The 26,818-nt window shown below is 39.7% G+C and overlaps 2 protein-coding genes across 7 annotated transcripts in view; one reads left to right on the top strand and one right to left on the bottom strand.

Annotated features, from left to right (window-relative positions):
* The window catches only part of NFE2L2 (NFE2 like bZIP transcription factor 2), a 32,333-nt gene extending 21,517 nt beyond the window's left edge, over nt 1-10,816 (top strand). For all 4 annotated transcript variants that reach the window (XM_054562528.1, XM_054562529.1, XM_054562527.1 and 1 more), the window contains exons 2-5: nt 6,843-7,109; nt 7,776-7,865; nt 8,478-8,666; nt 9,075-10,816. In XM_054562528.1, the coding sequence (XP_054418503.1) occupies nt 6,843-7,109; nt 7,776-7,865; nt 8,478-8,666; nt 9,075-10,307 (1,779 nt within the window). In that variant the 3' untranslated portion in view covers nt 10,308-10,816. The remainder of the gene's footprint in view (nt 1-6,842; nt 7,110-7,775; nt 7,866-8,477; nt 8,667-9,074) is intronic.
* A 4,100-nt stretch (nt 10,817-14,916) lies between these two features.
* Nucleotides 14,917-25,781, bottom strand: HNRNPA3 (heterogeneous nuclear ribonucleoprotein A3). 3 transcript variants are annotated; one of them, XM_054562606.1, is made up of 11 exons: nt 25,648-25,781; nt 23,323-23,445; nt 23,089-23,235; nt 22,797-23,007; nt 22,398-22,487; nt 22,219-22,314; nt 22,052-22,126; nt 21,451-21,585; nt 20,472-20,597; nt 20,315-20,384; nt 14,917-20,220 (listed from the first exon to the last, which is right to left on the bottom strand). In XM_054562606.1, the coding sequence occupies exons 1-10, from the start codon at nt 25,717-25,719 to the stop codon at nt 20,332-20,334; spliced, it is 1,128 nt and encodes a 375-aa protein (XP_054418581.1). In that variant the 5' UTR covers nt 25,720-25,781; the 3' UTR covers nt 14,917-20,220; nt 20,315-20,331. The 3 variants fall into 3 exon arrangements, with proteins under 3 accessions (XP_054418581.1, XP_054418582.1, XP_054418583.1); XM_054562607.1 differs by having other exon boundaries at nt 14,917-17,515; XM_054562608.1 differs by having other exon boundaries at nt 25,714-25,776.
* Nucleotides 25,782-26,818: the final 1,037 nt, after the last annotated feature.

The following is a 26,818-nucleotide window of genomic DNA, read 5'->3' as shown; positions in this document are numbered from 1 at the left end:
CTGGACCACTTTCTCATTGAAAAACAAAAGGTCAGAAGGATGGGTTTATAGACAGGGAATAGCAAACTTGTGACCTCGGGTTTTCAAGACCAAAAGAGGTCTTGATATGTGTTTGAGAATTTTTATGCTGTTTAAAATCACTGGTTGTTGAAGATGAGGAGAGTAATCTTTGGTGAGATTTCTCTAGAAGGAAAACTTGAATTAGTGGTAACTGTTACTACCATTAGGAACCTCTGCTGACATATAAAACTAGTTGCTAGGTCAGTTTTGTTTTGTTTTGTTTTGTTTTGTTTTGTTTTCCCCCAGAGACAGGAAAGGAGGAGAAAGAGAGGGAGAGAAACATTGATTTGTGAGAGAAACATTAATCGGTTGTCCCTCACACCCCCCTACTGGGCACCTGGCCTGCAACCCAGGCACGTGCCCTGAAAGGGAATCGAACCTATGACCCTTTGGTTCACAGGCCAATGCTCAATCCACTGAGCCACACCAGCCATGGAGTAGATCAGTTATTTTAAAACAGAGCTGCAATTACACAGAAATGAACCTGGTGACATTTACATTTGGCCTAGATGACTGGAAGGCCCTTCCATCAATAACATTTTGTGATCCTGTATATTGGTGGATGGGGGGGTTTCTATGTTGTTGCTGTTGTTTTTAATTTATTGAGATGACACTGGTTAACAAAATTACACAGGTTTCAGTTGCACAATTTCACAACACATACTCTGTACATTGTATTGTGTTCACCACCCCAAGTCAAGTCTACTTCCATTACCACTTATCTCCCTTATCCCCTCCCCAATGGTCCCGCCATGATTTCTTTGTTTTTAATCACTTACTTCACAGTTAGTGTAGCATGTATGCAAAAATTAGCAAATCAGTTCAGTTGAACCAAAAGTACTTGAATATGGGAAAACTATAAAGAATAACAACCCGTCATCTGCCTTCTCTAGAATTCTCACTGAGAAAACAACAGGTATTGTGTTGTGCATCTTGTAATGAAGCAGCAGGAGAGAAGCAAAGAAAAGTAAATCAGTAGATAAATATTTATGAAACATAACAGTCATAAACAAGATGTATTTTAAAAACATTTTCTTGGTATCATTTTACTTTATTTAGTAAGGATTGTAACTGTAAAGACCAGCCTTATGGATCGAAGAGATCTTGTTGTTTTACCAATTCTTCATAATTCAGGCATGCCCTCAGTTGTTGCGGTACGCTGCGCTCTTCACCTGGTTCATACCCTAACGTGACAGGCAGGATGTGATTCATGGTCCAGCTGATTTTGCTCAAAAAATTGTTTTATAAATATCTTCTTTTATTTTTTTTTTAGAGAGAGGGGAAGGGAGGGAGAGAGAGGGGAAGGGAGGGAGAGAGAGGGGAAGGGAGGGAGAAAGAGGGGGAGAAAACATCATTGTCAGAGAGAAACATCCGTCAATTGCCTCTTGTATGCACCCCACGCCAGGCATGTGCTCTGACTGGGAATTGAACCTGCGGCCCTTTGCGTTGCAGGATGATGCCCAACCAACTGAGCCACACTGGTCAGCCTCTATGAAAAAAAATATTAAATCAGATTTAACTTTAAGGTGTAAATAATATAACCACCTGGGTATAATATAAAGACTGGGTTAATCCAACCTTCGACGTAGGAACCACTGGCCAGTGATCAGATTGTATAAATGTGCGAAAGAAAAACCTTACCAGGTGTAACTTAGTCTCAATGCTAGTAATTAATATTTAGATGACAAGATCTCAGAGGAATAAATTTTAAGATTTATTTTCTTATGAAAATACATGATTTTAAGAAGTATTAACTTGAGATATTGTCTTAACTCTTATACTGTTAAATTGGAAGTGAGGAACAGTTTTCATTCTGTTTACAAAGTTAGTAATCTGCAACTTATTTTTTCTAGCAGTTTATTGATGAAATTGCTTTTAGAAGGAAACCTCCCGCCACCTTCCTGTCCTTCTATTTTAGAAGGACAAAACAGAGGATGGGAGAGGGAGGGGAGAAGGAAAGGGTATTGGGGGGCACAGCCCTCGTTCACACATTTGAATTTATGATAGTAACCATTTTCTTTTTCATTTCAAATACTTTTCCAAAGCCTTAGTTTACTGAATTGCTTTAATTTAGGAGAAGATTGTGATATCTGGTATCTTCACTTTTGCTTTATGTATTCCGGTTTTTTTAAAAAATCTTCTGAGCATGATAAATGCTCGTTTGTTGAAGGCACTAAAATTGGCTTGCAGGAAAACATACTTAATATGGGGTTCTGTGTTCAGGACCTTTCTTCTTTGTTTATCCTGAAACAAAGGTGTTTGTTTCCAAGTGGTTTGTCCAATTTCACAGGTCCCATAAAACATGTAACAGATTACCCAGACGGCAAATGATGATATATACATTTTACATATGAGTATTTCCATTGGGCCAGATGGTGATTTAATGCAAATTGTCAAACATTTATGTTTCTTATTAAATTGTCTTTTGTCTAAGCCAAGACAGTAACATAATTTGGAACACAGTCAGGAGTCACTAAGGGACAACAACAAGAATTCAGACACTAAGTGGCTGTGGCATTTGCTCCATGTGGCATTTGTTCCATGTGGCATGTGAAGGCTCCCAACCGCGCCTGCCTTGCCCTCTGAAAACTTTTCACATCTTCAAGAATTACCTGCTGGGATGCTGTGTACAAACCATCCCATTGCTTTCCTCTCCCTCCCCAAACCCTTATCTGCCATTGTTCAGGGCAGCTTTCTTCCGTGGGGTCTTGGAGAGGGTAAGGCGGCTGTACTTCCTCAGTGCCCGGGACTTAAGCGCAGAAGAGCAGTTTTAGTTCTTCCTTACGCACTTCCCTTCCCCGCTGACCACTGTCGTGTTTGCTATGGACTCCACCCGGACTGTTTCCTCGTAGATGGTGCTCAGCTTTGCAGGGATGGGTCATCTGTGGAAAAAGTCATGTGCCCAGTCACAGGGCTTCTTACAGGAAATGCTCCCTGCCTGTTAGGTTAGCGCAGGACAAATGCAGCCCTGAGCCTGCGGGGCTTCCCAGCTCTGAGTCGACAAACTGTCCTCATTTTCTTTCTTTCTTCCTTTTCTTTCTTCCTCTTTTTCTTTCTTTCTCTTTCCCTTTTTCTTTCTTTCTTTTTTTTCTTTTTTTCCTTCTTTCCTTCTTTCTTTTCCTCTGTCTTTTCTTAAGATTTTATTTATCTATTTTCTATTTTTAGAGAGAGGGGAAGAGAGGGAGGGAAACATTGAAGTGAGAAACATCCATCAGTTGCCTCTTGCATGTGCCCTGACCGGGGATCGAACCCACAACCCAGGCATGTGTCCTGGCTGGGAACCAAACCAGCAACCTTTCACTTTGTGGGATGACACCTAACCAGCTGAGCCATGCTGGTCATGGTGAAAGTGTTCTCATTTTCCACATAAAGCTTTGAGTCTTTTATACAGTATCAAATCACTGCAGGTTTTTTCTTTTGAAATTTAGGTGAAAATCTGAGTAACAGAGTATTTATTACATATTAAGGCCATGACAAGAAACCCATTGTTGCTGTAATCTAAATTTGATCAAAATAACTGTTTTTTAAAAATTAAAAAGCGTAAGTTTTCTTTCAGAAACTTCTCATAGCAAGAATAAATATTACATAAAAGTAAACAAAAACACAGAGGGAAACCTCTGAGAACACTTTGAAACCTGTTGGGGGGGGCCCATTATGATTTCAATGAAGGCCACCCAGCCTGCATTAAGAACAATTAGATGTCACTTGAAACATCTTTTGGTGGCATTCTCGGTGGATACAGTAAGCTAGGGCTGCAGGAATCCTCTGTCCCCCAAGATCCCCTGTTGTTTCAGATCAGATGAGATAATCAGATACTCAGCTCAAGAGCTGACCCAAATGGTACTTCATGGTTTCCTTTCCCTGTTTTTTGATAAGGATTCATCAAGATACCCTTTTCTGATCATGTTATGGAAATTTTAAAAAACTGATTTGGTTTCAAGCTGTGCATTGGAAGGTGGTCATGCCAGGAAGTGAGTGGCAACTGAATGGGTATCTGTGTGAGTACATGAAAGTGTGTGTTATTTATTTTTTAAACAAGACATGTTGTACATGCCTTGTAGTGGATTTCAGGCCATCTCTAAGGAACCAAATAGCTTCATTGCCTTGTTTCGAGCTCCTACTATATTTAGGTCCTTGACTTCATTATTATCCAATGGCCTGGGATTTGGTCTCACTTATAGCTGGTAGTAGGATCCACCATCAGCATGCATAACAATGTTTGCATATGCTTTACATTAATAGAGTGTTCTTTCACATGTCTCTTTTGATCCACCAACATCTGTATGATTAGGGGTAGAATGGAATAACATATTAAGTTTATAGCTAAACCATCTGAACCCACTCAGGACATCTTATCTTGTGGGAGGAAAGGGAGGGAAGAAAAAAAAAAGAGTTATATCAACTCTTGGTGTGGTCACCACTGATAATTTTGGAGAAAACTGCATTTAGAAACTTTCCTCCAACCATTCTAGGGATACTCTGGAAAAGTCAGATTTGTGACTTGTTTCCAAAATTAATTGCTTCAGTGTTCTTTCCGTTCTTTTATGAAAAAGTCAAAACTGGACACTGGTTCTTATCCTGGAATCTCTTAACAAGGAGAAGCCCCAGGCCTAGGCGGCCTGGGGAAAGTGGGGGAGGTGCGTGTCAGAGTGGACCCCAGGTGCTGGGACCAGTGTTCTGGTTTCTCTCTCATTGATCTGAATAGGTTAGTGCACATTCTGCATCAGTTTTTGAAATAGGTAGGAAGGGTACTGCCTATTTTACAGAGACTATAGAGTTCAGTTGCGATGGCAAAATCATGCATGCCTTTATTAGTGCTACTAGCATTTAGTACATGTGAGTATACTGAACACCTACCTCCTCAATACCTTGGTCAGATAGCTCCAGTTTGGAAAAATGTCTAGAGAAGATACTCTGCTGCATCTGCATTCACTAAGAAGATACAGTCCAACCTAATCTCAGTGTTAAAGTAGATTTCTCTGTACCTGGGCCTTTGTCTCTCACGTGACCTTTGAGTAAGCATGCTCATTAAGATGGAAACAAATCATTTAAAAATGGAGATTCTCGTAATTTACTTTAATGGGGAGCCCCTGAGAGGACAGCTGTGAATACCTCTACGTTGCTTATTTTATTGCTTGTGGCCAGGAAAATGATCCAGGTGACATGTGGTTAATCCAACCTTCGACGTAGGAACCACTGGCCAGTGATCAGATTGTATATTTTTAGTGCAGGCTAGTGGTTATAAATGCATGAGTCAGCCCATGATTGAGACTGTCCCAGTACGTGTCCCTGACCGGCCCCTTTCTTTCTAGTAGTCTCCCTTCTCTCTAAACCTCATTATTCTTATATGTAAAATAGGGATATGTATTATCTTTATATGGTTGTTTTGAGGATTACTTTATACATGCAGAGTACTTAGAACAATGCCTGACATATAGAAAGCTCTTAATAGGTGTTGGTTTAAACACAGGCTTATCCTAGCCAGTTCTAAAGAGCTACAGGTATTGTTTTAACCCAGCTTGCCCTGTGTGCTTTGCACTGTGTGTGAGGCTGTTGGAGGCTAGAATGATGATGGCCTCCCCTGAGCAGCTTTCGTAAGTGTCCAACACCAACTTTCAATCACAGCTGGAGGTCGCCTCTCCTACCCAGCTGGTTGTGCTGTGCTAGGCTGGGTGGCCTGCTCCGCCTTTGTTGGGTAAAAATAGCCTGACTGCTCACTGAAGCCACAAGCATGTTATTTCTGTCCTTGGAAGGCTGAAATTCGGAGAGTTCTAGACATACAGAGCCAGCCTGGTGCTTCCAGCAATCAGCAGAACTGAAATACAAAGTTTGATGCTGTGTACAAGCTATAAAGCAGGTCTAACCTTGATACATAGAGTAAATCAAAATAACTATTCTCTCATTGTGGGATTCTCCCAGTATCTTAAAACTTAATACTGCCTGTCCTTCGGGAGGGTGGGGGGTGCCGTGTGTGTGTGTGTGTGTGTGTGTGTGTGTGTGTGTGTGTGTGTGTGTGTGTGTGTGTGTGTTTATGATTTCTCGGGAGTGAACCTAGTGGGCGCTCTCCCCTTCCCAGCTGTTTGGGCCGACAACAGACAACCCCTCAGTTCACCCGCGCCACGAAATTACCATCAGCTAAGACTTGACTGATGTGTTCATGCTTCAGAAGATAAAACTCAGGTCAAGGTGAAATTGTTTTAATAACGTGAGCCACAGAGTAGCAAGAAATGATGAGGAAGAGATAAGCCAATGTAGGAAAAATCAGAAAACTGGTGCTATTTCACAATTGCTAGACTGACAATTTAACTTGGGGTTTTTTTTCCGTCCTGTGTAAACTGGATTTGCTAAGCGAATTTAGAGAAAAATTCTCTATATTCAATCATGTTCTCCAAATCCCATTTTTCATAATAAACCAGTGGCCTGGAGTGCTTGCTCTAATTTCTTTATTCCATTAAACAAGTGTGGGATCTCTTTTAATTCAGGAACTTTAACATGTAACATTTGTCACCTTTGCTCTTTTGTGACCTCTACCATCATTAATAACCCAAATAATAAATGATTAGAATGGGTGGCTGTGTGTGTAGGTTACTTGTTGTTTTTTAAAATGAATAGATTAATTGCGTGGCTAACTGTGCCCTCCCAGAACATTGGATCCCATTCAGGTTTTGTTTGTTAATCGCCCCATGACCCCCAAGAGCAATGGCATAGGGTGAATTTTGTGGTATCTGCCATTTTAAAACCATCTTAGCCATGGTCTCTGTCCTTTTTTCTTTTGAAAATAGGACATGGATTTGATTGACATACTTTGGAGGCAAGATATAGATCTTGGGGTGAGCCGAGAAGTATTTGACTTCAGTCAACGGCGGAAGGAGCATGAGCTTGAAAAACAGAAAAAACTCGAAAAGGAAAGACAAGAACAACTCCAAAAGGAGCAAGAGAAAGCCTTTTTCGCTCAGTTACAACTAGATGAAGAGACGGGTGAATTCCTCCCAATTCAGCCAGCCCAACACATCCCATCAGAAACCAGTGGATCTGCCAGCTACTCCCAGGTATGGAGTACTGAGTTCCTGGGAAGATGTATGGCAGGGTGTGAGGAAAGAACATTGACCCAGGAGTCAAAACATCTGGATTTGAGTTCCAGTTTTGCCTTTTACTGTGTCTTCATGACCATGTCCAGTCATTCCCAACCTCGGCCTCCTGATGAGTTCAGTACCTGACTGACTTGCCTCACCGTTAGAAGGATTAGGAGGACATTAATTAGATGAAAGAGCTTTATAAGCTATAGAAAGAGCACGGGAGGATCCGAGAGCAGCAGTACCGGTAACAGCGGGGGAACCAGTGGCAGGTATTACTTTGGCACCGACTGTGATGGGCATCGTGACCGTTCTAAAGCACGTGACATAGACTGATTGATTTACTCAATCAATGCAATGATTACGTGAATTGGTGCCATTACCCCCCCTTTATCTGCAGATGAGCAGTTGATGCTTAAAGAGGTTAAATAACTTGCCCAGAGCATCCAAGAAATAAGGGAAACCAGTCTGCATCCAGTGATTTGACTCTGTGCTCTTAACTACAACACTAAACTAATTTCTGGACTAAGAAATACTTGATTAACCAGATTGTACACAGTTTAAGAACCTCAGTCATGAACCTTTAGCTTGGTAATGGAACGTTAAACAATTTTTCCCTTTGTATTTTTCCCTTTCATCCAGGTTGCCCACATTCCCAAACCAGATGCTTTGTGCTTCGATGACTGCATGCAGCTTTTGGCAGAGACATTCCCATTTGTAGATGACAATGAGGTATTATTACATTTGGTTCACAGCAAAACACAGCTCTGTCTGATATAGCCCATGTGGGTCCCCTTAATGTCTCTCCATTTAAAGAACAAAAAAGGATGAAAACATTTTCAGAGGAAATTTGTCAATGAAACCTTAGCCTAAACATAACTTTACAGACCCCACATAATACAAAACTGAAAATGTTTATTGCTGTGTAGCCAGAAGCATGGATCAGCATAACCGTGGAAACAGGCAGTTGTTGATGAGCAGAATAAGCAGGGTAATGCCAAAACGTGTTCGAATAACAATCTTAATAAACCTATTGTATTTGAAGCACTATACATAGTATTATATAAAAAGATATAAACTCTAAAGATTATTCTTACCCATTTCAAGTTTGCCTTCAAGTGTATAGGATGAAACTAACCAGAAAATAAGAAGTAAATTTTGAGTCGGTTGTGTAAGAAAAAAAGATGTTTCTTTACATAGAAATAGGGGTCATAAGTAACGATACGTAGAACGATGCAGAACCACAGCAGCGCAGCCTCAGGGGTTGGGACAGCGTGTGTCTTGGAGGGCGCTCGCTCACTGCTGGCAGTGGGCTCATGGAGATCCGTGCCTTGTCAATTTTAGGTTTCTCCAGCTACGTTTCAATCACTCGTTCCTGAAGTTCCCAGCCACATCGAGAGCCCAGCGTTTATTGCTCCTAATCAGAATCAGTCAGCGGAACCTCTTATCCTTCAGCTAATGAGTGATTTAGATAATACGCAGCAGGACACTGAGCAAGTTTGGGAGGAACTATTATCCATTCCAGAATTACAGGTAACTAAGATCTAACATAATACATACCAAAGCTGCTATTTTATATTCAGTGCCTTTAAATTAGTCATCCTGGTTATTTATTATTTATATGCCACCTATTCATAGGAAGGACTAGAGGGTGCTTTTAAATCAGTCATGAGAGCTGCCCATGCTCACCTAGATGCTGTGTGAAAGGGCCAGATGGCTTGAGGATATAGATACGTGATACACCTGAAGTCCATCTAGAAACTCGGAAAATAATACAGATGCTTAGGCGTAAATAACTGTTGGAAACGGAGTTATCTCTGACTTAGAGAAGAAAACAGCTTGGAGGAAAATGGGGATGGGGAGTTTTACTCAGATATAGATTATCAGCTCTTGACAGTATTTATCCTTGATTTACATAGTATAAAATTCTTTTCCTTGCAGTGTCTTAATATTCAAAATGACAAGCTGGCTGAGACCAGCACAGTTCCAAGTCCAGAAACCAAACAGGCAGATGCCGATAACAGTTACCATTTCTACTCATTGATCCCTTCACTGGAGAAAGAAGTAACTAACTGCAGCCCACATTTTCTCAGTGCTTTTGAGGATTCCTTCAGCAGCAGCATCCTCACCACAGAAGACCCCAGTCAGTTGACAGTGAACTCATTAAACTCAAATGTCACAATAAACACAGATTTTGGTGATGAATTTTATTCTACTTTCATAGCAGAGCCCAGTAACGACAACAGCATGCCCCCCTCTGCTACTTTCAGCCAGTCACTCTCAGAACTGCTCAACGGGCCCATCGATGTTTCTGATCTATTACTTTGTAAAGCCTTCAATCAAAACCACCCTGAAAGCACAGCAGAATTCAATGATTCTGACTCTGGCATTTCACTGAACACAAGTCCCAGTTTGGCATCACCAGAACACTCGGTGGAGTCTTCTATCTATGGAGACACACCACTTGGCTTCAGTGATTCTGAGATGGAAGAGATAGATAGTGCCCCTGCAAGTGTCAAACACAATGGACCTAAAACACAGCCAGTACAGCCTTCTGGGGATATAGTTCAACCCCTGTCACCATCTGGGGGGCACAGTGCTCCAGTGCGTGATGCCCAATGTGAAAACACACAAAAGAAGGAATTGCCCCAAAGTCCTGGTCATCGCAAAACCCCATTCACAAAAGACAAACATTCAAACCGCTTGGAGGCTCATCTCACAAGAGATGAGCTAAGGGCAAAAGCTCTCCACATCCCATTCCCTGTAGAAAAAATCATTAACCTCCCTGTTGATGACTTCAATGAAATGATGTCCAAGGAGCAATTCAATGAGGCTCAACTTGCATTAATTCGAGATATACGTAGGAGGGGTAAGAATAAAGTGGCTGCTCAGAATTGCAGAAAAAGAAAACTGGAAAATATAGTGGAACTGGAGCAAGATTTGGATCATTTAAAAGATGAAAAAGAAAAATTGCTCAAAGAAAAAGGAGAAAATGACAAAAACCTCCATCTACTGAAAAAACAACTCAGCACCTTATATCTTGAAGTCTTCAGCATGCTACGAGATGAAGATGGGAAGCCTTACTCTCCCAGTGAATACTCCCTGCAGCAGACGAGAGATGGCAATGTGTTCCTTGTTCCCAAAAGCAAGAGGCCAGATGTTAAGAAAAACTAGGTATGGGAAGATCTGACCTTTTCTGAGCTACGGGGGTGTGTATGTGTGTGTGTGTTTATGTGTGTGTGTGTGTGTGTGTACTGTTACGTATACTAAAAGCTCCTACTGTGATGTGAAATGCAGAAATATACTTTATAATTCTATGCAAAGTTATAGTCAAAATTAATGTAGAATATAAAATTTTAAAAGCATTAAATATCAATATGCTGAAATCAGTTTCACATTAACTGCAAACTTAATTTCTTAGAACACCATTTGAGATAGTTTCTGTACACGTGTAAATACTACAAAAAACTCATACTGTTCTTATCTCATTTGTTACATTCATAGATGTGTATGTTTTGACATCTGGCTAAAAGCAAATTGTTGCACAAAACTAACCACTATGTACTTTTTTATAAATATTATATGAACCAAAAAAATGGCCTTTTTTTATATTAAATTGTTTAGCTCTGGCAAAAAAAACACCACCAATTTAGTTGAAAAGCTGGTACTAATAAAGAAATACTATGATTGTTAAATTACTTGTAATTCATTCGAGTTTATTCACAGTATTTTCAATGACAGTACATTAACACATTTAGGTGTTTTGCGTTTTCAGAATGTTTTCTCAGAGATATAGAAAAATGAAGTGTATCAAGAAGATATTACTTCCATAGCAGGTACATTTCAACCAAGGAAAATGGTCTATCTTGACATGAAAAGTATGTACAAGGTATTGTTTAAAGTACAGGGGACAGCCCTGGCTGGTGTGGCTCAGTGGGTTGAGTGCTGGCCTGTGACCCAAAAGGTCACAGGTTTGAGTCCCAGTCGAGGGCACGTGTCTGGGTCGTAGGCCAGGTTGCCTGTTGACGGCTTGAGAGGCAACTGACTGATCGATATGTCTCACACACGTTGATGTTTCTCTCCTTCTATCCCTCCTTTCCCCTCTAAATAAAATCTTTAAAACAACAAAAAAAAATTGAAAACCTGTCCTCCTGGAACTAGTGGACAAAGGCAGCAAATGTACTACACTATACCAGAAAGGACTGGGAAGACCAGCAAAAAAAAATTACAATTTAAAATAGGGTTGTAAATAGTAAAAGCCTTATTGAGATGGCAGCATTTGAAGGTGTGGGAAACCCATTCCATTAGCTAAAAAGAATATTTCAGACAGGACACAGCAAGTCCAAAGTCTCTGAGGCCTGTTAGAGAAAAATACTCTATACATGGCTGACAATGGAGGGGAAGGAGGGAAAGGAAAGGTGTGCGCGTACAGGAGCGAACATGGCAGAGCCTTGTTAGTCCTTTGTAAGGACTTTGGCTTTTACCTAGCAAAGTAGGGAGCTAGTGGAGGTATCAAGTCGGAGTAACATCTGACTTGTAAAAGTCTACCCTGCCTTGTGTGTTTAAGGTAGCCCAGAGAGTAAAGGTGGGAGCAGGGAGACCAATGGGGAGGCTCTGCAATAATGACATTAAATATGGTGGCGAGGTCTAGGGTGACAAGTGAGGAGGCATTGAACCCTACACATTTCAAAGGTAAAAATGGATTTTCTGACAGATTCGACGTGGGGTAAAGGTGGAATTGAGGACTTGAGTATCTTTAAGAACTGAGTTACCTGGAGATGACTAGAGGGAGATCTAGGTGAGAAAAATCCGCTCAGTTAAAATCAGTGTAATCTCACCCTGGCCGGTCTGGCTCAGGGGATTGAGCTCCAGCCTGCAAACCAAAAAATATCAAGCACAAAATCAAGGCCCCATCAAAGGTCTGAAAATCTTTCTGCTGCCCAATAAACCAGTCACAGCATTGACTCATTATTTCCTCACCTAATCCAATGTGTCTTGGTTGGTTTTGTCTTTAAGTGGGAAAATGATTCGTTTGAGGGTTAAGCACGTTTAGAATAAGCACTGTGTGCAAACTATTCACTGAGAGCACTATTATCTATTAGAATTACAGTGCAGAGGTCCACAGGCTCTAGAGCCAGATTGCCTGGGCTTGTTGCTGCTATTCAGGAATGGCCTTCAGTAACTCAAAGCGATCAGGTTCATTTCCTCATCTACAGCAGAGGTGTCCAACCGCGGCCCAGGATGCCTATGAATGTGGCCCAACCCAAAATTGTAAATTCACTTAAAACATTTGAGTTTTGTGATTAGGTCGCCATGTAGTCCATGTGCGATCCAAGACAACTTCTAGTGCAGCCCAGAAACGCCAAAAGGTTGGACACCCCTGATTGTAGAGGGTAACGTTGAGCTACTCCAAAGTGCTGTACCTAAGCACTCTTATCAATGGGCACGTTCTCATTTCCTTTAGCCTTATTAGGATACCTTTTGGTTGCAAGTGAAAGAAACTAAAGCCAAATTAGCTTTATTGAAGTTGACTTTTGAGGACTGGAAAGCTAAGGCTGAAACTGACTTAAAGGTAATGGATCTAGGCATTCAAATGGGAAGACTGTACAGACTTTACTCGTGTGGTTAAGAATTTCCTCCCCAAAAGAAAAAGAGGAAAGTAAAAAATAGAATTTCTTCCTGTAATGGTGGTGATGAAATCCCTGGAAATTTTTCCAACCTCCGAAGAAAAAAATTTCAAATCTTGAATAAAGCACCCCACCCTGAACAAAACTGGGGGTGGGGGTTGGAGGGTGATGGTTATTCCCAGCAGCCCCATCTAGCAGACCTGGAATCGGCTAGCACCTACTACAAGGAGAGTACTGCAGGACAAACCAGAAGAGACTTCGCTTGCCTCAGAACAGACGCCGTTTTAATAAACCTAATTTCAAAGTATCTTGTCATTCATGTAACCTAAATATTAAATTACCATATTGCATATGTATTAGAAACTAAATCATTTAAATATGGGCACACCTCAGTTTATTGTGCTGGCTTTACTGCACTTCAGGTATTTTACAAATCAAAGACCCTCCACATTACAGCTCACTTAATTGCAGTGCTGTGGAACCAACCCACAGTACCTGAGGTCCACCTGTGTAAAACAAATCCTAATTTGACTAAAAAAAGTAAAGCTGAGCTTTCATCTCATCTGATTTGAAATACTTGAGCTTTTTGTCCTAAGGTTAAATTTGCCTAATTGCTAAACTTGAACTCTTAAAAATATGTACCCATGCCTTTTACATTGAGGTATCAAGCATTTCATTACGAACCTTATTTGCATGATACTGCATTTCACATACAAAACATTTTTTCTTGGTATTTCTCAAGCCTGTGCTTCAGAGGGACAGGATGGCTGCTTTAATGTATCTACAGTGCTTCCTATACTTCCACTTTTAAAGCCTCCAACACATATAATTCTTTCCTATTTTAAGGCTACTTATCAGGCCAGTTTCAGCTTTCACTTAACACTAGAACTGGAAAAACTTAAAGCCATAGAAAATTTAATCATTTGTTGAGACACTGGCATAATCAACTTTACTATCCATTAAAACTTTAGATACGGTTCAGGATATATTACTGAAAAGTATTTTCAGGGATCATGGACCAGGAACTAGGTTTAGCTCTATCCATTTTCACATTTAATCAACAGACTCAATGAGGGCGGGTATTATCTCCATTTACACACACAAAAAAGTTGGGTAAAAACATTTTTAATGTGGACAGAACTTAGGGCAAAGAATTTTGGTTGGGACAAAGTTACTTTATTTTCAGTAACATCAGTGAAATTTAACATCATTGTGGGTAGCAAACCACATTGGTACACACAGTACTTGGACTATCATTAAAAAATCACAATTTTAACATCGCATTACTGTCGCCAAATTTCAAAACACCATTAATATATTGCTTCAGTCATTAAACCCACCCACCACAAGCCTCCTTTAATGTTTAAGGCACAACTAAGTCAAATTTCATGTTTTGTAACTACTTTCAATGTAAATGCTACTTTAATGCATATGAAATCAACATTCTAAGGGGTCAGTTAGCAACACCAAACTGCCCAAGGGTAACATGGCATAAAGTTTTAAGCCCCAAATAATTTGCCCAAGCTGTTTTTAAATTTTTCACTGATAGGCAAATCCTATTTGCATCTCTCCCAGTACCTATTAAATGAAGGTGTAGTAGAGGATAACAGATTAAATCCAAATGGAAGATGTATCAGAATTCCTTCAATGTAAACTTGCAAGGGTGTCCAACCTGCAGCCCCAGACAGCTGTGAATACTGACCCCCACAAAATTGTAAATTTATTTAAAACACTGAGGTTTTTGTGATTGTTTTGCAGTTTAATGTGTAGCCCAATACAATTCTTCCAGTGCAGTGCACACACCAAAAAAGCAGACATCCCTATAAAGGATGTAGGTTTACTCAACATTTTGACAGAACACATGAACTACATTTAAAAATTACCCTGTAACCTTCAGATATGGCTAACATTTATAAAATTCTTCCATGATACGCCCTGACTCCTGTAAGGACTGTAGTGAAATTTAACCATCTTTTAAAGCTGTCAATACCCTTATACATCACATCACTTTTCCGGGTGGAGGAACTGAGCAAAAAAGACAAAAAAAACCTCATAGATGCGAACAGTGTGGTGAATTGATAGGGGAGAGGCGTCGGTGGGAACACAAGCCACGGGGGGGGGGGGGGGGGTGGAAAAATGCAGTAACTCACTCCATCACCTACCAGTTCTAGCAGTTGAATATGGGTAAATTCCTGTTTCTTGGCTGGTTTTCAGTACTTTGCCCATTTCAAGTTCTCAATACACCTTTATTACCTATTGTTTTTAAAATGTAATGGCCAAATGTCCTTTTAACTGTTACCTTACTCTCTCAACTCTTGGCACTTTGAATTCTGTATTAAATCAAATTCATGTAGTAACAGGACCCCACTTTTGCAAAGGTTAACACTGATCTTCACAACACTGGTCTGTTATGAGGACATGTAGGTTTCCAATTTATCCTGTCCAAGTATCTGTTTCATGTAACAACGCATTTTCATGAGAAAGTAAATAGCCGTATTCCCTGGGAATCAAAACCTGAGTTGTTTTGGAATTCAAGTATTAAACTGGGATTGTAGTTACAGCTGCATAATACAAAACCACTGCATATACTGTGACACTATGTTGAATACTTGAAAATGTGTTGCAATCCTGTTAACTGTGTTAAGCCCCTACATGCCTTTAGTTCCATTTCACTTACCATGATCTTAACAGCTGTTACTGCTAAGAAACCATATACTTGTTATATTTTTATATCCCTTTTAACAAAATCCTACACCTCACACAAATTTTAACAGCCATTACCTTTAAATTGCAGTACTGTAGTTTAAAACTACTTTATTTCATGAAAGTTTTGCCCAACCCACCCTCATAGCACAGAATATTCATTCCATCAACTCACTGTCCTAAAGAAACACGGCACTTCCAGCATCTGGAAGGAACCCCCTTCCATCCTCCCCAGTTTTTTTCACTTGCTCCATCGTCCTCTTCTCATGTTTTGACACTGCAGTTATCCTTAACTACTGATACTTTCCCCCACGTATCTCATATATGCTGTCCTTTTAAAGGCTTAACTCTGAAGTGGCAGAAGCTTTTAAACATAATTTTCCAGGCCTATTTCCCAGCTCAATGTTTTCTCTTTGAACAGAATCCATTTTTAAAATTAACTGACATGTAAAGGCTCATTCCAAGTTTCCTGTTTTTATTACTTACTAGTAAAGTATGTCATATTCACCTATATTTAAGTCACATGAACAATGTGAAGTGACAAAACAACACACACATTTCTAAAAATATTTTAATGAAAAAGTTATCTTTCTGTAAACATTTCAGTATCCTACAAATGAAACATTTGAATCCATTACAGACCACCTCTTAAGTCTTAAAAATCAGAAAACATTGATATTTAAAATTGTGAATACTTATAAGCTAACAATCCTTACGTTACCCCTGTAACATTAGCATGCTTATTCCCTATTTTGTGACATCAAATTGTGACTTCTGTACTTGAACTCCAAACCAAGGTTATCTCAATTGTTTAGTTCCTTATTACCCAGTTTCTTCTTTAGGACATGAGTGGAAATGCAGGGTTTGTTTAGAATGTAGAAAGCAGTAACCTGTGAGTTGGTGACAAAACCAGTGAAGTTTGCCTTGACCATTTCCCTTATAAACTTTACTTGTGCTTGCTATGACTTAAGAGAATCCTATTTTTCAGAAGTGACAGTGTAACTACATTTAATCACTATTTCATAAAGAAATGAAATGGGCTGAAAAGAATGCCTTATTTAAAATGTTTCCTTAGGGAATTTGCTTCACTAAAACTGTTTTTAAAAAAAAGCCATCAATACTGTGTTCAACACTTCAATTCTGTAGTGATGTGTAGAAATCTAGTCCTCCTAATTTTGATAAACCAGTCATTTTGAGAACCCTGGCAAACGTACTGCTGTTTGTCGAAGAATCTCATTTATTTGTATTTTAGAAACAAGTTTTATTTTAAACATCCATCCCTCAGGTGTTTTTGTTTTTTTGAGTGAACATCAAATCTCAGTTTTTGACAAGCCTTTTGGGGGCAGCAATAGCCCTTATGAAATCAGCATCTAATCTCACCAGTAATTTTAATTATTCTTTGGGAAATTCTTTTAAAAAGGAGTGCTAGCATTAATTAGGCCCCCACTGCTTCTGGTTAACAGGTTAAATGAGACTAAAAACCGGAAAAAAGGACCAAGTATTTATCCTTTCGTCCAAATAATCCTGATTTTATATGCAAGAGAACTTAATACATGAACCACTTAATGGAGACTATTTTGATATTTGTATCATCTGGCAATTTAAAAAGTTCATTCCAAGATGTTTTTCCTAACCAAGGACTGGCAGCTTTGTGTTTGTTAAAACTGAGCCATGCTTATTACAAAAATCCTGTAAAACTGGAGGTTACTCCCTTTCTTTCTCATCAAAAACTGACTTTACCCTCAAGACACCAACAATGAATTGTGTACACAGGGCCAGATCTCACTCGATGTGAACACTCACGGTTATTCCAGGAAAAAATTTAAGCTGTTTAAAATGTTTTGGATGTGGTTCCAAAATAAAAGTTTCAGCCAAACAGCTTTGCTAATTAATGTACCTAACAGTTTTAAATGTGTAATAGAAATTTGTAGGGAAACAAATGGTGTCATCAGGTTTTACTGTGAGCTACAAACCTTACCCAGCCAGAAACGTTCGTATTTAAGATGGTAGGAAAGACATTCCTCATTTAGGCAAGTAGGGTTCTCATTCAACCTGCAAATCAAAAAGATTACTCTTACCTTGCTTTACAAAAAATTACTCTTTAATTAGTGAAAAAATTCAAATTCAAGCCTTACCTAATGCTTATTGCCCTTCCTTGCAGGTCTAAATGCTAGACCTAGTGACTGTGGCAACTATCTCTCATTGATGTTCCAAAAGGCGAAGAGCTCCTTCCTGCTAGACTTTCTTCGATATTTCAGTTGTAATAAGCAGATTTAACTAGCTTTTGGAAAGTTGCTCACTATCACCATAGTATCTTATGCCTTCACTTCTCTGTAGTTGAAGCTCTTGCTGCTGCCTTGTCATTCTTTATTTATGCTGACTTGTCCATACTCAAAGGCTGCTGAAGTCCTGTCTTAGTGATTCTCCTTTGATCCACACTGTGCTTAAAAAGCACATCTTAGGTCCTTTAAAGCTGGTTAAATCGCTCTCCTCATGGCTTACTTTTCCACACTGTTCACAAAAACTAAGCTAATACAACTTATAAACAGGTCACATACACAGATTTCACCTGCTTATAGGTTGCAAACATCAACTTACTGAAAATATTTTCACTATTAAACTAGTTCCAGAACACAGAAAGTTTGTTAACAGTACAATTAATTTCATATACCATTATAGGATACTGTCAAGGTTGTGTCAAACAATTCCACAAACACAGAAACAGGAAATGTTAATCTCCCCCCAGTCCTTCAACCCATATTATATGAATAAAAGAACTTGAGACAATTTAGCTCAGTTTTAATAAAATGTTTCCCAAGCATTATTTTGACCAGGTACCCACGTTTAAATTATAAACATTGACAGTGTCCATTTATATAATAACCACACTTGAAATTGTTAAAGACTTAACCATTTTCTATTATTTGCCTATTTTCTACACTGCTTATTCACATACGTCCATTGACAAATGGCATGTTGTCTGTTACATTTATTGGTTTGTGAGTGTTTTCTGGAAAACTGCAGTATCTGTGAAGACCGATTTCCATGCTGGCATTGCATGCATCCAAATATTAATGCACAGAGGCACAGAATTAGAGCAACAAGAGAGCATATGCAAACACTAGCACGCCCCATTCCCCTTTTTATTGCTTCTTTTGCTTAGTATTTCTTAAAAACGAAAATAAGAACCTTGAATTCAACGTTCAACTGCCAAAGAAATAGTAACAGCAGGGCACATACTTAGGGCTTGAATGAAATTTTAAGCACTAGGCTGGCGCGAAACAGTAGACAATGATGTTTTTATATATATATATATATTTATACGACCTCATTACCTAAAAATCTCACCCAGGGTCTTCCAAACAAATTAGCTTGTATCAACATGATTTAGGTTCAAGCATACACATAGGGTAACAGTGTGTTCTTTGGGATTTTGAATAGAACTCAAGACGATCCAAATTTAAATTCAGGTCTTTGGAAAGTGGAAATTATACTAAGCAACTGTGGTCACACTTCTGCATTAAGTCATGTGCATCAATTTCATCTAGACTGTCCTTTGTTCCATACAGTAAAATGTAGAGGGTACAAACAGGAAAAGCATGCCAGCCAGTTAAGGGTTCAACAATGCATGATTTTATTCTCTTGCTTTCAGAGTTTGTATCAAAAAAATATATATTAAACCAAGGAAAAATAACTGAAGATTTATGGGCCTCTTGTGCTTTAAAAAGGAAAAAAAGGTAGCCACCAATTTGCTCAGATACAGCAGGCTTAGTGGTCCTGTATTTTGAATAGTTTTTTAAGAATGACTTTTAATGGAGGAGAAAAGGGAAAACATCCACTGCCTCTTTGTAGAGTTAAAAGAGGGCAGTAGACATTCTTTACACCCAAATAAAACCATGGAAGCAGTTAACATGTGACCAAGGTGAATGTAAAATGGAGATGTTCTAAACACAGCTAGGACTCTCAGCAAAGCTAACACACTAAAATCATGATTACATTTGGGGGGGAAAATGCACAAAACCAAATAGGAATTTTGAGATTTTTTTTTCATTTGAAGGTAAATCTTAATGCTATTAAAGTCACAAATATGCTAATTTAAATACCCAATTCTATTTATCTAAAACACACAATGCAAACATACAAATTATCTATTCTCTCCACATGTCAGAGCCCATTCATTTCATGGTTTGGAAATGGGGAGAATAGATTCCCCTTAAACTGCAAGTCAGCAGGTGTTTCTTTACAGTTAACTTTAGCAAAATTCATACAAAATAGTGATTAACAATGATCTTCTTTACTTGTTAACTCACAAGGAAACACCTTCAAAACTGCATTTTGTTAAAGTTTCTGTACTAAAATGTAGAAAAACTGAACTACACAAATATTGAAAAGTTAAAAATTCCTTAATTTTTTATTCCTGGTACCACTACCACAATTTACAGGGCAATATACCTGATGTAATGAAAAGAAAAAGAAAAAGACAAAGCTACAACAGATAAAAGACCTCAGGAATGTACATCTAATTGACACTACATTGCATTAATCAATAGCTGCACTTTTTGCAAACTGTGGCTATGACAGTCCTGAACAAGAAGGGTTTTTCCTGTTTAAGCTGCAGTAACTTTTCTGACTATGGATCATCGTTCCTCCTGTGGCAGATTTTTACAGTTCCTCTAATGCATTTGGGACGACTGTCTCAAAGTAACCTGCAGCTTTCCTGACAACTCCTCGCTCTCTCTCCTGCTAAGAACTGTAGCCTGTTGAATAATACAGGATAAAAAAATTATTACACTCAGTGAACAGTTCCACATATGTTTTTATCATCACAATAAAAATTTAAAAGATACCTACCCTTTTCTGCTGAGTTTTTAGAACCTTCTGCTACCATATCCACCACTTCCACCACCAGATCCATAACCACCTGGAAATATACATGTAGAGGATTTTAGAATATACATGTTTTAAATTAAAAAGGGTTATAAAGTTTGATGAAAAAAAAATTATTTACCACCATAGGGGCTGCCCGAGCTTCTTCCACCAAAACTGCCCCCCCCTTTCATGGGTCCATAATTTGACTGCTGTTGTCCACTGTAATTTCCAAAATCATTATAGTTCCCACCACCACCGTAGTTCCCTGAAATTACAAAGTTATTATTTGTGGTTGACTGTAACACAATTATGTCCCTCTTTCAATATGTATACATATACATATGCATACACACACACACACATCACCTTAGTAATCATAGCGAGCTCTACAACTTATGCGCAACCCTTTGAAAAGAGATTTTATAGAGCTAGCAAACTCCCCACCATGGAGGTCCACAAGCAAACCTCAGACATGGCTAAGAAAACCAAGAGTGAAAAGTGGTCCCAAAAGCATGTATCTAGATAGCTGTCACATTGTTTGAGGTGACACTGTGTATGTTCTCTCCTTTATACGACTAAAACCATAAAAATTGTCCCTTTAATCCACTTTAATTCTCACACAATGACTTTTAAATCAGTGACAGATGATATTCTACGTTAACTGTTAGGGAAAACCTTCTGTTGTTGCTCAGTGCATGCATAGCAAAGCTCTTCAGAGGGTATCACAGAGTAAAGATGCAATCTTCCTTATAATTTATACAGCACTGTGACACACTCAAGATTCAAAGCACTTTCATCATTTAGACACCAGATGACATCCTATTCATTTTAACCATTTTCTCTTCCCATTTGTCCAGTCTAAAAGTGCCTAACGTTAAGTGAAATTCTGGCAATAAATACATTCCCAATAAACACTCATTTCAAGTTCAAAATAAAGAGCTGAAAACATTTTACCAATTTACTAAATAAGAAGCACAGTAAGAAAATTCAGTTCAATTACACATCAGCTGAGTATCCTAATTTTACACAACATGAAATGTGACCAAATGCTACATTTTAACTTTTAAACATCTATAATGGAACTATATAAACAATATTTAAAACAAGTGAAAACTTACCACCAAAATTCCCCCCTTCATTGTAACCATCATAGCCTCCACCGCCACCATATCCACCACCTTGGTTCCCATACCCTGGTCCACCGCCATAGCCTCCTCTACTACTATAACCAGGACCACTGCCGTAGTTGCCACCTAAAAACAATCAGGTCACACAAAATACAAATGTACAGAAAGTCAAGTTATTGAACTACAGTTTATATTACATTTAAGCCACTGGAAAATAAGCCCATGAATTGATTTAGCATTAAAAGCCTGGTTAATGAAACCAAAAATCTGGGCGAGGAAGAATTTAAAATAAATGCAGAAACATTTTGATATTAATTTTCTCTCCAAGTCTTTCAATTTCACTAAGGAAAACAGTAAACAGTCTCCTGAGATGTAACAGCAGCTCAACTAACTAGTACAATACACCTTATTAGCCAAAAATAATTAGCTGTATGTTAAATTTTTGAAGCAAAGTCTAGCCTCCTGTATTAGTCCAGAAGCATACTTTAACCATTAGGCCACTCAAGTTTTGACTGAAATTAGGAAAAAATACTTAATTTTCAATAAAGCATAGGAAACAAAGTCAAAATACCAATTTTTTAAAAAAACTCACCATCACCTCCAAATCCATTATATCCACCATCACCTCCTCCATAACTACCTCTGCTGCCACCTCCACCATAGCCTCCTGAGGAAAATCAAGGTGTGAATTAACATTCAACTTAACAATAAATTTTAGGTAGACATGTACTTAGGAATAAGATAACCTAACCATCCTACCTCTTCCACCAAAGTTTCCACCACGGCCAAAGTTACCTCCACCACCTCCAAAGTTTCCTCCACGGCCCATAAAGTTGCCAGATCCACCTCCACGGCCTTTAACACAGGCAAATAAGATCTTTAGGAACCTTACAAATACCACTCATGTTCACTGTTTAAATATATGTGGTACTACTCACCTCTCTGCGATCCAGCAGACTGCATTTCTTGTTTAGAAAGGGCCTTTTTCACTTCACAATTATGCCCATTAATAGTGTGGTATTTCTGAACTAAATTTTTTTAAATCAAATAAACAAAAGTTATTTGATGTTTGAAAAAGCACATATAAATGATATCCTTCAGCACTATATAACATTAAAATAGTATCAGGAAGGTAGTGACTTCTGAGTGGGTATGAGGGAATGTTCTGGGATGTCAATGTTTATTTCTTGATCTGGATGCTAGTTACACAAGTGTAACCATGAAAACTGAACCATATACTTTATATCCCATTGTGCACAATGCAGTATTATATGCAATTTAGTAGATTTAGAGTAGAAAAAAACCACTTCTGCTTTCTTATTCATGTTCCTACTTACCAACAATTTTATCAACTGTATCATGATCATCAAAAGTTACAAAAGCAAATCCTCTTTTTTTCCCACTCTGCCTATCTTCCATAACTTCTATGGTTTCAATCTTGCCATACTTTTCAAAGTAGTCTCTCAAATTATATTCTTCTGTATCTTCTTTAATACCTCCAACAAAAATTTTCTTCACTGTTAGATGGGCACCAGGCTTTACAGAATCCTGTAAGTAAAAAAACATGTAAGCCAAAAAACCCACAAATTTTTACAGTTTAACTTGTTATACAACATGGTATTAAAATACCTCTCTAGAAACAGCTCTCTTTGGTTCCACTACACGCCCATCAACCTTGTGTGGTCGAGCACACATTGCGGCATCCACCTCTTCAACACAAGAGTAAGTCACAAAACCAAAGCCCCGGGAACGTTTTGTTTGGGGGTCTCTCATCACCTATAAAATAAAAAATGTAAAGCACTGAAACACACCTCTACAAGTCCCCTACCCCTAAGAACTTTTTTTGTTTCTTTAATAACTTACCACACAATCTGTGAGCGTGCCCCATTTCTCAAAATGTTCTCTTAAACTATCGTCTGTAGTTTCAAAGCTCAAACCACCAATAAACAGTTTTCTCAACTGCTCTGGTTCCTTTGGATCGTGGCCCTAAGAAAACAAACCAATACATTTTAATTATTTGTTTTAGTAGGTGAATTGCTAAGGTGCACAAGCCTTTACTCCGCTATGAATAGACTCAACATCACAATCCATACCATTAAAACTTTGTTCAGTTAAAAATTGGAGTAGGATTATACAAATCTCATCAGTTTATTAAAGGAACCAAAATACCAAGAAAACCTATAACCAGCCTTTCTAATATTAACACTTCAACTAAAATGAAGTCCAAGGGAATCCTAGAATCAAAAGTCCCTTAATTTTAAGCTACAAAAGTGCCTGAAGATAAATCATTTCAGATGCTAAGAAACTGCTTTGTAAGAAACCAAAGTGTTGCAGAAGCAGTGTTTCATCCATGCCATTTCTTTTCCTGTTAAGCCTTTAATTTTAAACCACAAAGCAGTTGAGATGCAACTTAAAAGTCTCAAGCGGCAAATTTAAAGAAATCCAGTGGTTACAAGCAAATCAAGGTAATATTAAAGTTACTCCTCAAAAAAAAAAAAAAAAAAGAAAGAAAAAAGGCTAGGCTCCCCCCAACCCATCTTGTTTCTTCATAACTTTCTGTAACCAATTTGTGATAGGTTATGTCCTGCAAAATTACCTACATGCACTCGTATCACTTGGCAATATTTTCAAATACATCTTACAGGGTCACAAAAAGGGCAAGCTGCACTTAAAATCTATGCTTGAAAAGAACGACATTTTTAGATGTGGACTGAACTGTTTTACAATTTAACCAGCTCTTTAATAAATTACATAAATTGCCATTTAATCCATGCATTAAGATATCGTTCATCCAAAGTCATTACATTACATAGAAGGGCTCACATTTACATTCTAATGTCTTCCTGTGTCTTCTAAAGGTACAGATCTTAAGGCATTTAATACGAAGAGACTGTCCCATGCTAGAAAAAAATGTTAAAGGGTTAATAGCCTAAAGCATTCATTCTCTTTATTTTTTCAAGTCCTGGTTAAACGGGCTTAATCAGCAACAACAAATCGACTTAAAAAAAAAACAAAAACCCACCACACCCCACATAAATTATCTCAAGCACATGAAAAATTCATCTGTGGTTGCAGTACTCTAAAACAAACACCCAAGAAGCTATAACCAGCACCGTGGGGAAAATAAATAAAATTTCCAGCCCTGACCAGGAAGCTCAGTTGGTTAGAGCATAGAACACCTCCCTGCTATGCCAACGTTGCGGGTTCAATCCCCGGTCAGGGAACATGCAAGAATCAACCAATGAACGCACCAGTAAATGAAACAAACTGATGTTTCTCTTTCTCTCAAATAAATAAAAATAATTTTCAAACGTGGCTGGGTAGCTCAGAGCGTCCTCCCAATATGTCAACCCACAGCTGTGGGCTCCGTCTCTGGTCAGAACGCACACAAGAATAAACCAATGAATGCATAAATGAAAGTAACAAATTCATCTCTCCTTCCCCTCTATAACCAGTAAGTCTTTTTCAAGCTACTTTACGATGGGATAAAAATATGTATAATTCCAAGTACATTAGCAAGAATAGATCAGAAGAGTATTATAAAGAAGCAAACTTCTAAAATTTTATTTTCAACTGGATGCTGACAATTAAAATTTCGTCGCCCTGAGTCTGTAAGGCCTAGGCAGGCGCGAACAGAACTTCAGGAAAAGCACCGCGCCCTAAGATTCCTGGCCATTTGCGGTATTTTATGCCAGGCCGCCTCCTCCCTCTTCCTTCCAATCCCGCGCTCTCTTTCTCGGCGGCGGCCATTGCGGGCCAATGCGCCATTTCGTAACGCGGCAGCGGATCAATGTCAATGTGGCCGCCGCCCGCCTGCTCGCTCTCCCGGATGTGCCTGCTCGTTCCCTCCCCTCCCCCCCCATCTCCTCCCAACCGCTCCCGCCCAGGCCCGCCATGCCTCCCTCGGCCTCAAATCCGAGACTGCGCGGCCGGTGGGCCAGCTCCCCTCCCGAGACCTCCCCAGCCACGCCGCACCTCCGAAGGGCCACCAGTGCAGCCGAAAGAGAAAACGAGGCGGGTGAGAGGCCCCGAGGAGGCCTCCGAGGCGCATTCCCTTCCCCCTCCCACCGCCCGTCTCAACGCAGAGCGCGGGACCGCCGATCAGTCCACCCGGCCTCCCCGCTCCCACCAAGCCAGGCCCCCTACACCGGCCACTACCCATCAACCCCCCCGCTCTCCCCCTAATACCTCCTCCCCCCGGCGGCGGCGGCGACGGCCGGAGTCGGGCTGGGGGCGACCGGGCGGCGGTTTTACCTCCATTTTGAGATCGGACTCGCCTCTTCCAACTCGAGTTCAATATGGGACCGAGAGGAAGAGGCGGGGCCACTCGTCACGTGACGCTTTTCCGCGCGCCGCCGGCCTGGTGGAGGAGGGGCGAGGCACGGGAGGGGCGTGGCCAAATGGGCGCGAAGTGGGACTGGGTGAGCGGGTTGGCGGGCGGAGGGCGGGGGCGTGGCAGGCCGCGGGAGCGCGCACGCCTCACCAACAACCAGTGCGGCGGCGCCGCCCTTGCCGCGGTTCGCGCCCGGGCGGCTGGGGGGGACGTCAGATCGTGTTCAACCAATGGCGTGCACACACGTCGAGAGAACTCCGCGTGACCGCGCGTCACCGGAAAAAAAGGCCTTTCCTTTTCTTCTCGCGCTTCTTTCCCCTCCCCCACGTAGTCTTCTCGGTCTCAATATCCGAATTCATTCCACTGATCCTGTCTGCATGAAACCATAGTTATATCCTGGACGCTAAGGTTACTATAAACACCTCTCGACCCCCTTGGCTTTTCCTCCTTTGTTTTCAAATGCGGGGAACCAGTGTCTGTGACAGCGACGCTCCTCGAAGGGCTAGTACTACCTTAGATACTGATATATATGAATCATGAGCACTTTGGAAAGGCCTCTAAACGCGGCTGACACACTGAAATTTTACCCTTAAGGAGCGGAGGCAAGACTGGTCGAGGTCAGTTCGTTAGGTACTCACTCATCTGAAATCTGTCAGCACTTTTTTTTTTTTTAACACTTGTAGTTGCTGTGGGAAGAGCTGAAGCAACATTTCTGGGGGATGGAATTCAGGGAATTGACTGATTTACAATTAAAAGTAGGGTTGCCAGGTATGGTACCTATTGGCTAGTGATCTAATTGTGTTGTGAAGAATAATGGACGAGATCAATTAAAAACTCAAAAACTAGAGTTGTAATCCTTTCTCCGCCTAGCTAAGTAATTTTAAATCATTTGACCTTACTGAGCTTCAGTTGCATTTTTTTGCCCTGTATTTTAACGAAGCAGTCCATACAAAGCTCCTTTAAAACCCATCAGGCTTTCCCTTGGAAAGGTTAGAAATTTAGCCAATTATATTGTAAATTGTTTTT

Source organism: Pteronotus mesoamericanus, unplaced genomic scaffold, assembly GCF_021234165.1.
Source record: "Pteronotus mesoamericanus isolate MK-2021 breed Mesoamerican mustached bat unplaced genomic scaffold, CSHL_Meso_final scaffold_651, whole genome shotgun sequence".
In the NCBI taxonomy this organism is placed as follows: domain Eukaryota; kingdom Metazoa; phylum Chordata; class Mammalia; order Chiroptera; family Mormoopidae; genus Pteronotus; species Pteronotus mesoamericanus.
This window is presented reverse-complemented; position numbering and strand designations above follow the sequence as displayed.

Bases quoted from the DNA above. Each gene is read 5' to 3' on its own strand.
- HNRNPA3 (XM_054562606.1), bottom strand. From the start codon at position 25,719: ATGGAGGTAAAACCGCCGCCCGGTCGCCCCCAGCCCGACTCCGGCCGT. The intron at 23,446-25,647 runs GTATTAGGGGGA...TTGTTTTCTTAG, and splicing joins GCCGCCGCCGGGGGGAGGAG to GGCCACGATCCAAAGGAACC. The intron at 20,598-21,450 runs GTAAGTTTTCAC...TTGTAATTTCAG, and splicing joins TGAAGGGGGGAATTTTGGTG to GGAACTACGGTGGTGGTGGG.